Source organism: Diaphorina citri, unplaced genomic scaffold (genome assembly GCF_000475195.1).
Source record: "Diaphorina citri unplaced genomic scaffold, Diaci psyllid genome assembly version 1.1 scaffold3, whole genome shotgun sequence".
Taxonomy (NCBI): domain Eukaryota; kingdom Metazoa; phylum Arthropoda; class Insecta; order Hemiptera; family Psyllidae; genus Diaphorina; species Diaphorina citri.
This window is the reverse complement of record NW_007377442.1, coordinates 621,923-634,131: the sequence shown is the minus strand read 5'-3', so window position 1 is coordinate 634,131 and position 12,209 is coordinate 621,923. Positions and strand designations below refer to the sequence as shown.

The 12,209-nt window shown below is 33.4% G+C and overlaps 1 protein-coding gene across 2 annotated transcripts in view; it reads right to left on the bottom strand.

The window, feature by feature from the left end:
- The window catches only part of LOC103517149 (protein vestigial-like), a 55,096-nt gene that overhangs the window by 28,006 nt on the left and 14,881 nt on the right, over positions 1-12,209 (bottom strand). For both annotated transcript variants that reach the window (XM_026827576.1, XM_008482198.3), the window contains 2 exons: positions 7,074-7,272; positions 636-872 (listed from right to left, as the gene is read on the bottom strand). In XM_026827576.1, the coding sequence (XP_026683377.1) occupies positions 636-872; positions 7,074-7,272 (436 nt within the window). The remainder of the gene's footprint in view (positions 1-635; positions 873-7,073; positions 7,273-12,209) is intronic.

The window sequence follows — 12,209 nt, the reverse complement described above, 5'->3', positions numbered from 1 at the left end:
TCTTGAATTCTCGATCTAGGTTTTTTTTTCGCCTATAATTCTGACCTATACGTAGAATATAAAGTGCGTTCAAACAGAGCAATCTATGAAAGATCCTAATAACCCTATAATGTATAGGTAATGGGTATGACTTTCCTTATGTACCAAAGATTGTTTACTTAGTTATAGGTAAATGGGCTGAAAGATATTGGGTAAACTCTCGTTTGCACATTTAAATATTATGTAGTTTGTTAATCCTTAGAGCAATTTTTGGAGATTATTTTTTGTTCATAGTTCAGGCTAGGAAAACATCTGTGTAGTAGCCTGAACAATTTTTGTTATTATTATTATTAAATCAGTAGCTTTGATAAAATAATTGTAAAAATGTCATAAATGGGCTTGAGTTGTGTTTCAATTTTCGTCTCCTGGTGGAGAAAAGGAATTGACGGTTTGATCAGCAGGAAAACATTTAACATCTGTGTAGTAGCCTGAACAATTTTTTTTTTTTTTTATTATTATTATTATTAAATCAGTAGCTTTGATAAAATAATTGTAAAAATGTCATAAATGGGCTTGAATTGTGTTTCAATTTTCGTCTCCTGGTGGAGAAAAGGAATTGACGGTTTGATCAGCAGGAAAACATTCTCTATTCTTACCTTTGGTGGTTGAGGTAGATGTTTTGGATTCCGTAGCACTCCCGCTACTTGTGGCACTTGTACAACTCAATGCTCTACTAAAGTGTTCGTCTACCACGCTCTCCACATCTCCACTGTAATGAGTGAACACGACACAGTTTGCAGAAACGTACTGCGCTCTGCTTCCTCCAGGAGATGTCACTTCGTCGTCATCCTCATCATCTTCAGCCGCTGTGGTTAAGTTCCGAGAAGATAATCCTGAAAATGAAAAACGGAGATTAAGAAACACAGTGTTGGGGCGCTCGCTGAACCCTTGAGATCAAATCCCAACCAGGGTAGACTTTTAACCTCGTTGGATTGGATAATTTGACCAGATATAAAAGAGATCTAAAGGTTGTGAAATATAAAATTCTTTAGACAACTTGCTTCCATGTTCCTAATATTATCATTCGATAGATTTTTTTAGAGCCCAGAGAAATGAACGAAACTTTGCTATAATCGGTATTTGAGAGATGGAGTGAGGAGTGTAGGACGACCAGCAATAAGATGGCAACACTCATTAAAAGAAGCGGTAAGACCAATTTGGACACATGAAACTCAGGATAGAACTGACTGGATGTTTCTACCTCCAGATTGGGATATATTGGCTGATGAATAATTAATAAACTAATTATGATGAATCCATAATCCGTCCATAAAGTTGTTTATTCTACTTCCACGAATCAGGTAGCAACAATTTATAGACTGAAAATGAAACTCGAGTCAATGATATATTTTTATTGAGTTAAAAGAGTCAAACATCATCTATCAATCATCCAATAAGGTTCTTTTAGATTTAGAAATATAAATTACAGGCTCATCAGGCTCATTGTAAGGAAGGAAAGTAATGTAATCGGGTCAAATTTTTGATGGTCAGATTTTAGTGCCAAAACACGTTTTGAGGTCCCTAGACTGCCTAAAATCCAAAGTTTCAGCCATTGGTCCGTGTGTGTGTCTGTCTGTAAAACAAAATATCTCGAGAACGGTAAGAGCTAGAAACTTGGAATTCGGTATGTATCTTTCAAATGTGACAAGGATGCGACACCGAAACTTTTGGTTAAGACCGGTGCAACGCTTGGCGGCATTTTACTGCTTTTTGGCGGTTTTCGGTGTAATTTAACAATATCTCGGGAACGGTATAAGCTAAAGACTTGAAATTTGGTATGTAGTTCACGAATGTGACAAGGATGCAATACAAAACGTTTGGTTAAAATAGGTGCTGCGGTTGGTGGTATTTTGACCGCTTTTTGGCGGGTTTCGACCGCTTTTTGGCGGTTTTCAGCTATATCGACTAAACGGTTAGAGATATTGTAAATGTTACAACAGAACACCCAAATAAGCACCATTCAATAGGATAAGGAAAGTCGTGTGATGTTCACACCAGATTTTTTTATATTCTTTTTAATCCTGTTCTTTTTTCCTTTTCTTTTTTTAGACTGCGCATTTTCTTTCCATTTTATTCTCTTCTTGTATATTTTTAGACTTTTTTAATTGGTTATGTTTTGGTCATGCAAGAAATCCAATAGCTGACATGTACGCCGAAGCAACATTGAGAAATATTAATAAGGAATACCAATTGCGACTTGTATACAAGTACTGAAAGAGTCTAGCTTCTTTTGGATAGTTGCTAATGCTATAGCAAATTAATGTAGTCAGGACGTGACTTTTGGCGACCTTCTAGGAATAAAATATTTAGAAAATTAAAAGGCCAAACAAAGTTGGCTATACGTGGGATTGCACCAAAAGCCATATTATTAGTTGTAAATACCAAATTGAGTGAACGAAGTTGGTTCTCAGTTTGAACACTATTAACTCAACGATTTAGCATTTTGTCTGCCTGTCTTTAACTTATTATCGAACGGTTATTCCAGTTTTCTTGAAATTCGGCAGAAGTGATCAACACCATGTAAATTTATGGTTTACATTTCAAGCCGGATCTGGAAAAACTCACCGAGGTCTAAAGGGTACCGACGTATTAATAGGCATTTGAATAATTGAATTAAGTTTAACACATTTCTCGAGTATCTAAGCTAAGAACAACTTTCTTTCTAACAACTATAACTAGCTATAGATTATGTCACAAATTTAATGGTTCTATACTGAATGATATACACTACGTAGGCATTCCCACAGAAAGCCGATTGTTTAAAAAACTTTGCTTCATCTGTGGGAACTGAAAACTGCAGTTAAAACTTTGGTTACTAAGTCTGCAGCGGCTTGTTTGCTTACAGAAGTTCATTTTATACCGAGCTCCAACTTTGAACATGTTACATTATCTAATTGATAATACATGTATCACTAATTCACCGATTTAGAGATCTTTTATTCGAGAGAAAAAAAAAATCACCCAGTGCAGTGCAAAATAGCATTCAAGTGAATAAAACATCAGTACCTACGAGTAACTCATAGTATAGCAGGTAGGTATAGCTCTTCTACTTGTACAAAACCATCATGTGATTAAAAAAAAAAAATTCAATTTTGAACATTATCTCCATAACTAAATAGGTAATCGTTTAATTTGTGCTATTATACCAATAATAATACTTTCATCAGTATTAAAATAATTTCATTAGAGTTATCAAGGATTAGGTAGAGTTTTCCTAGGTCTAAAAGCTAGTTGCTTCAAAGCTTTTGCATTGGATTCATTTATGGTCTTGAAGCTTGCTATAATAATATATTGCCTTGAAAGCATGAAGTATAGGTCATTGCAGCATGCAGGCATGCTTCATGTTGGCTCAGTGTGATTGCACCCTAATAGGTATACCTAATCTTTGTAAACAAACGACAAAATAAATATTCTACGCTGCACAATTTAGTGACACATTTAAATTTGTCAAAGGGAAACAGCTCGCGAGGAAGTAAAGTTTGGAGAATGTTGTTGAGCAAAGGGAATTTAATAAAATGAAATATATTTATTTAATTTCATGCAATACGTTTTCATTATCTGTATTATAACAAAATGGTCGATTTAAGAGCAGGGACGCCTGTTTGATCTCTCAAAGTACTATCTTACTTTATCCAAGATAAATATTATTATTGCTGATGTAAACAGTGAAAGTTTTCAAAGTAGGTGAATCATTACTTGTGTTGCAATGGTTTGTATTTATACATACAGTAACTTATAAGTTATTCATGTCTCATAAACGGGAGTTTTCAATAATTACTATCCTTGATCAATAGACAATTAATTAACAGTAAATCTTTCACAACATAACTGAACTAAACGATTATTTATATAACCAACGATTCAGCTAGTGAAAGTAACAAAATATTGTTAAAATTGGATAGTTTTAGATGGCAAGTGAGAGAGTTATTAGACTAACCAACGATTCAGCTAGTGAAAGTAACAAAATATTGTTAAAATTGGATAGTTTTAGATGGCAAGTGAGAGAGTTATTAGACTTTTTTTAAATGAAGACAAAAAGAATGCATCTTGGATGTCAAATTCCATCTCGTTAGATATACACTGCTAGATGAACACTATTCTACTTTATAAACTAATAAAAATAGGTAATTATAAAACAATTAAAATACTTGAGTAAAAAAAAGTTATTCCTCCAAACTATGTCTCTATCCATACGTACTCTCTGACGTGAGAAAATATTTATTGAGGTTTCTGTCCTTATCTGTTCTCTTGGGTATAATTTGCAAATGAAAGGATGTTTATTTCGACAAATTGGACAGACTGTAAAATCTGTAAATGAACAACTAACTGTCCGAGTAGAGATATTTGTAGTTCTGCCTAATCAAAATAGCCTACTATAGTTGAACAAAATACATCTGATTTGTTTTATAAAGGTAAACAATTAACACAAGTTCAAGTACAATGTTTATCGACTATGCAAAGTGTCTTTAATTCCTGCCACACTGACTATTAAATTTATTTCTCTGTGGCTCCCAGCCTACTTATAGGTATATGCCTGATTTCTCAGATAGAAATGTGAAATTTTTACCGTGAGAACCTTTGAATTTACTGTTAAGGTTACACCAAGAGTCACCCAAAAAGTAGGCTGTAATCTGAGATGGTGCAAATGACACATCCACTAATACACTTTTTCATTAACAAACCCTTCGCGAAAAAAGAAAGGAGAAGAAAAATTAAGGCAAGTAAAAAAAAGAAACAATAAAACAAAAAATTAAATTAGAAAGAAAATTAAGATGAAGACACGGCGAAAAAGAAAACGAAAGAAAAAAAGGCAAAATAAATGTTTTAATATTTCCAGATGAGGAGAGAAATGGAGGAGGGGGTAAAATAAATAGAAAGGAAAAATGCTTTATTAAGAACTCAAGAAAAGTTATGTTATTTATTTATATATTCTTTATTTCAACAAGCCATTGTGTACCTCGGTTGCTTGATAAGAGTAAGAATACTCCAGGCTTGGTTGTTAGAACTTGTGTTTAGCTTAGCCTGTTTTTTTTTTTTTTTTTTTTTTTTTTTTTTTTTCCTCATGGTCACAGTTTTTCATCTGTACAAATCAAACAAGTGCTAACTTAGGCTGTCATACCTGCACTACGCGTATACATGTCCAGTCAAACAGTATCATAATAAGATGAACAAGGACAGACACATTACTTCCAGTATACATTTTTACTGAGTAAACACGAGTAAAATCTCTTTAAAGCGAATAAATACAATATGTTATCTAGGTAACTTGTGGCAGAAACCAAGAAATATAAGAGTGACCATTTTAGACTTCAGACACATTACTTCCAGTATACATTTTTACTGAGTAAACACGAGTAAAATCTCTTTAAAGCGAATAAATACAATATGTTATCTAGGTATCTTGTGGCAGAAACCAAGAAATATAAGAGTGACCATTTTAGACTTGATACCTAGTACTTGGTTATACTAAAGATAAAATAATGGCTACATAGGGAGGTACTCCAACTACATGATATAGGATTTAAGCTATAAACCCATACCTATTACTACCTAACGTAAAGTAATGTTTTATCAATACCCACGATCGAGTGGATATCACATCCCCGACAGGGTCCAAGTTTTTTCGGCTCTGTGCTTGGACTTTGGGGTAAAGGAGGCTCTTGGTAATGCTGTGATACCCACAAAAGTTGCGAAGAAGGCCTCTGCTTTACCGCAAAGAATTCATGATTTGATTTATTAAAATTCCCTACTGCAATTTTCAGCCTAAAATTAGGTTCTTGATGTAGGAAATAATAGCGATGCATTAGAATGATCTGTGAAGCGCAGCTTCCTCAGTTTACTCGAAGGAAACGCCCTTGTAGTTTTAGCAATACTTCTCCTCTCAACTGATATCTAGCCTGACCAGAAGATAACTTATTTATGAGTTCTGTGGAAAAGAATGCGTGTGTAAAAATACTACGTACCTATCTATCTCGTAGTAGAAATCAAGAAATATTCCTAGAGCGCTCCGAATGACCTTTCTAAACTTCATAGCATGATAAAGTGATTGTGACTTAATGAAAGGTAAAGTAGAATCTTTTTTCCATAACTTAATCAATACCGATGTGGCACTAATAAATAATCAACCTGCAGCAATTCTATGAGCATAATAGTGATAGGATGAGACAATAATATTATCCAAGTGATCAGAAATGAAAATGAAACTCGAGTCAATGATATATTTTTATTGAGTTAAAAGAGTCAAACATCATCTATCAATCATCCAATAAGGTTCTTTTAGATTTAGAAATATAAATTACAGGCTCATCAGGCTCATTGTAATTAGCCTAAACTGAGTTGGGCTTTTACAAAGAGTCTTCATAAAGAGTAGATTCTCCTCATCTTTCATTGAAATGTGTACCTATACATATACACAGCTTTAATTAAGTATGTAGCTTCTCACAGCATGGAAAACAAATTAATATTACAACCCTGTTCCCGGTCTTGCCTTATTTTATGCATTTCATCTTGAATGTAATTTCAAAAGGTAGAGGTTTGTAACGTGAGACAAAATAGCTGAGGATTAATCAAGTATTATTTCGTGATTGAAGTTTTATTTCAAAGTTTTTCTTGTGTTTCCGGGTCCTTTACAATTATTTTTTTTTTTTTTGTAACGTGAGACAAAATAGCTGAGGATTAATCAAGTATTATTTCGTGATTGAAGTTTTATTTCAAAGTTTTTCTTGTGTTTCCGGATCCTTTACAATTATTTTTTTTTCCTTATTATCGAACGGTTATTCCAGTTTTCTTGAAATTCGGCAGAAGTGATCAACACCATGTAAATTTATGGTTTACATTTCAAGCCGGCGGATCTGGAAAAACTCACCGAGGTCTAAAGGGTACCGACGTATTACGAGTAATAGGCATTTGAATAATTGAATTAAGTTTAACACATTCCTCGAGTATCTAAGCTAAGAACAACTTTCCTTTTTTTTTCCCGAAACGTTCCTTTTCAATTTCACAGGGTGTTAAAAAACATTTAATTATTATCTTACCTTCGCTTGAGGAATTAGCGGGGACTTCTTCTTTACTACTCGAGTGTCTGGGTGGGGGTGACTCTGGACTTCCTACCCCTCCACCCCCACTACTTATACTACCCGCACTACTGTGGTGTGAACTATGAGGATGATAGGTGTCACTGCTTTGGGAGTGAGAGGGGGTGGAAGGCTGTTCCAGGGTTCGCTGAACATTGAACTGAAATCAGGAAAAAGAACAATCAAATCCAATCAAATATCGTGTGATACATTTATTAAAAATCTTTCTGTAGAAAATAAAATGGGAACTCGTAAGTTCTCTATGGATAAAAGGTTCAAGTGACGAAACTTCCTTTCTTCTAGTTTCATATGGATTTTCACAAATCTTGTTCAACGAGAAAAATGAAAATTCGCATACAACAGCCCCAATAAAGAATCAATATGTCAATTTTAATTATGTTTAAGGAAGAAAAATGTGTACAGCATACTTTCTGTGTGTATAAATATAAACACAGTATATTTTTAAAACACGCGATCTATTTATTTCGTGTTTTTTGGACTCGGCTCAAAATTGAACATAATATGTGTTTATTTAAATATAATAATACCTGATACAAAATTGCACAGCACTACAATAAATTTCTAAATGTGCATCAATGAGCGATAAAATTTCTCATGCCAATCTGATCAAATATTTTCATTAAAAAATTAGACGCACAAATTGGAATTTCTAGATTTAGGATGCTAAATGGGATCTCTAAAGTTCTCGTATTTCCCCAGAATCCCAAGAATATAGGTAGGTAACAAATCAATCACACCTATTTGTGCATCAATGAGCGATAAAATTTCTCATGCCAATCTGATCAAATATTTTCATTAAAAAATTAGACGCACAAATTGGAATTTCTAGAGTTAGGATGCTAAATGGGATCTCTAAAGTTCTCGTATTTCCCCAGAATCCCAAGAATATAGGTAACAAATCAATCACATCACCTATCAGCATATTGCAGGCTGTTAAGCCAAAATAGCGGACATAAAATAGACTAGACATTCAAAGTGGCGATGGCGTGCTTACTCTGTTTACACCATGAACTTAGGTGACCAAAACCGTGGAAATGCCTTTCTCAGAGTAATCAAACATTAATTCTACTGATAATTTTATTGATAAATACCTCCCTTCTTCTCAGTCATACCGTCTGTCTACTACTATTTATGTCACCAAAACCTCTCCAAAAATACCAGAAACTCAAGATCGTATTTCAGCTGATGTATCAACTCTCCGTGAGAATAAATTCCAAGTCGGGTCCCGAGACCCCTACAAAGACGACCTGCTAAGCGCTGATCATAAAGATTAATATATAACGTGTTATTGATAGTGGTAGTATATTAAATATTATAAACAGAGGAATACTTTTTTGTATAATTATGTCCACAAAAATATTCCGTGTAAACCAAACAAAATCCTATAAAATATTCAATTTGACTATATAATATCCTGGGAGCAGATACAATCAAGGCCGTATACAGAAAACAAAACGTTTTTGGGATCTTGAGGACAAAGAATACCTCCCATGTCATGGAAAACATGTTAATTTTGACTATTTTCAATAATTTTCTTTCTCTTTTGAATACCATTGCCAACCTTTTCAATAGTCGTTTATTCTGAGGAACCTTCATAGCTCCCCTGATGGTAATTATCAAATCATTCCTGTTGGTTTTAGGAGTCTTCAGTAGAAACTCAGAGGCTTAATAATATTTACCTAATTGGTATTCTACAGCACTCATTATTAGACTTTTTTTAAATGAAGACAAAAAGAATGCATCTTGGATGTCAAATTCCATCTCGTTAGATATACACTGCTAGATGAACACTATTCTACTTTATAAACTAATAAAAATAGGTAATTATAAAACAATTAAAATACTTGAGTAAAAAAAAGTTATTCCTCCAAACTATGTCTCTATCCATACGTACTCTCTGACGTGAGAAAATATTTATTGAGGTTTCTGTCCTTATCTGTTCTCTTGGGTATAATTTGCAAATGAAAGGATGTTTATTTCGACAAATTGGACAGACTGTAAAATCTGTAAATGAACAACTAACTGTCCGAGTAGAGATATTTGTAGTTCTGCCTAATCAAAATAGCCTACTATAGTTGAACAAAATACATCTGATTTGTTTTATAAAGGTAAACAATTAACACAAGTTCAAGTACAATGTTTATCGACTATGCAAAGTGTCTTTAATTCCTGCCACACTGACTATTAAATTTATTTCTCTGTGGCTCCCAGCCTACTTATAGGTATATGCCTGATTTCTCAGATAGAAATGTGAAATTTTTACCGTGAGAACCTTTGAATTTACTGTTAAGGTTACACCAAGAGTCACCCAAAAAGTAGGCTGTAATCTGAGATGGTGCAAATGACACATCCACTAATACACTTTTTCATTAACAAACCCTTCGCGAAAAAAGAAAGGAGAAGAAAAATTAAGGCAAGTAAAAAAAAGAAACAATAAAACAAAAAATTACACCAAGAGTCACCCAAAAAGTAGGCTGTAATCTGAGATGGTGCAAATGACACATCCACTAATACACTTTTTCATTAACAAACCCTCCGCGAAAAAAGAAAGGAGAAGAAAAATTAAGGCAAGTAAAAAAAAGAAACAATAAAACAAAAAAATAAATTAGAAAGAAAATTAAGATGAAGACACGGCGAAAAAGAAAACGAAAGAAAAAAAGGCAAAATAAATGTTTTAATATTTCCAGATGAGGAGAGAAATGGAGGAGGGGGTAAAATAAATAGAAAGGAAAAATGCTTTATTAAGAACTCAAGAAAAGTTATGTTATTTATTTATATATTCTTTATTTCAACAAGCCATTGTGTAGGTACCTCGGTTGCTTGATACTCACCAATTCCAATTATAATATCCACAATTATATTTATGTACATAAGTAGGTATAATGAAAGTGACCAACTTCCCCAATATAGGCAATTAAATAATTAATTAAAATTAATTAAGGCAGAAGGTAAGGTAGTTATGCACTTATACTATTTCTGGTTAAAGGGATAATTAATCTAAATTCCAGAAAAATGCATATAGGTAACTACATAATATTAATAAATTTATAAGGTAATAAACTTTTTTTAAACTCATAATTAACTCGTATTTTTTGTTAGTACCTAACTATGTGGCTGATATCACCACATCGCAGTCACAAGGGAAAATCTTTTAACTGTAAAAATCATGTAAATTTATGAAAATTCAGGTAGGTACCTACAACAAATTAATTTTATAGTAAAATATTACCTAATAATTAAAATTTATTGTAAAGGTGCAAAAATGTTTGTTGTGTCATGAGTGTCATGAATTCGTTTGTTGCTATAATAAATCCATTTACAATATGTCACAAAAGCCCCGCTCTAACTTTTTATAATATTTGAAATCTACGTAAAATTTTATGCGGAATAAAATAAGGTCTTAAAATTGTGGGTAAGTCGTACACGGGTTGAGAAAGAGAAAAAGAAAGAATTTAACTAAAAACGTAGAGAGCAAGTGAAGCGCTATTCCTCTTCTTCCCTAGCTATGATTCCCTAGATTCGATAGAATACACGCCACTGAATTTATGAACATCTTTGTTTTAAGTTAACCGCTGTTTGTAACTATATCTGGAAATCAACAAGTCCAACAAAAAGTGCAGAACAAATTTTGAAATCAATTAGGCGCTTCTAAAATCATAAAACAGTGCAATTGGTAAGGCTGCTTTTGAAATCAAATCACGTAAAGTCGGCCCATGAACCGATCAATGAAGTACTTTAACATTGTGGTATTATAATTACCGATACTTCGCTATGAAGAGTGCTCTGAAAACAATCAACTGAAATTAAGGAATACCACAAATTATAGCACCACAAAAATAAGAACCTTTAGTGGGATAGTAATGAAAATATCAGTGCGTTAGTGACGGATTAAGCCCCCGCGGGGCCTACTTTTACTTGTATGAGCTTCAATGTACCTACAAACTACAGTCGAATGTTAAAAACATCAATTCATTAATATTATTATTGAAATAATTATATACTTATCACGTACATTTCGAGACCATGTATGAAGACCAGTAGAAAAATAAAAACCATGGATTTGAAACCGTGAGACGAATCTTAATTGATATTTTTAGTACAGTTAAAACTGTCTTCAGTACCTTTTTAAAGGACTGAAAGGGTCTCTAATAATTTCTGGGGTAGAAGTGCCACTTCTAAACCTCTCATCTTTCGATTCTACTGATGGTAACTGATAGTTTTCTATGTTAATGTAGGTTCCTAATTCATTCAAATTAATCACTTAAATTGGATATCATACGCAAAAGCTCCACTTAATATTCTGAAAATACAAATATTTACAGCTCGTTTGGGAGACATTATAAAGGTTCACTAAGGCTGGGGTCTACCACCTCATGTTACAACCCCCCATAAATACGCCCCTGGTATTGGTAATGCACATCGATTGGGGGACCCCTCGCCTCGTATTAAGCTTTGATGACCTACCTAAATGGGTAATTGGGTAGTATACATTGATATTTTAAGGCTTTTTGTGGTAGGTACCCGATAACCCGAATTATAATGTACATACTAAAATTTTATTCATCTAGGTATGATGACGTGAAAAGAAAGTTCAATAACGTTTTGTAAATTTCAGAAGGCGTGGGGCCCGTGGCTATTGGCTACTCTGGGTATTTAAGTAAATCAAGTACTAACTTACAGGGTAGGTCCAAATAAATTTTACGGCATTGTATGAAACTTTTAAACAAGCCTTAACGTGGAGGATCTGATCTTTAATTAGTGATCAGCTGGTTAGTAATATGACGAAAGTAAAATGAACTAGAGCAGGTGTCGTAGATAAATGTGAGAGAGCCATGCGGCCATTCCGCATGTGATGAATACCAAAGTCATCACTTCAAAGATCTTTCGCTTTTATTTTATCTGTAAATCACTAGTAAATTTATCATCAAATTAAGTCGAAGAAAATCATTCAAATAATATAAATAAAACCAAAAACACATACTCAACAGCGTGATTGGTTTGATTGATTTACGCATTGTCAATTATGTATAATAAAATCAAGTTAACCCGAAGGTTTTTTTTTTTCTTTCTTTCTTT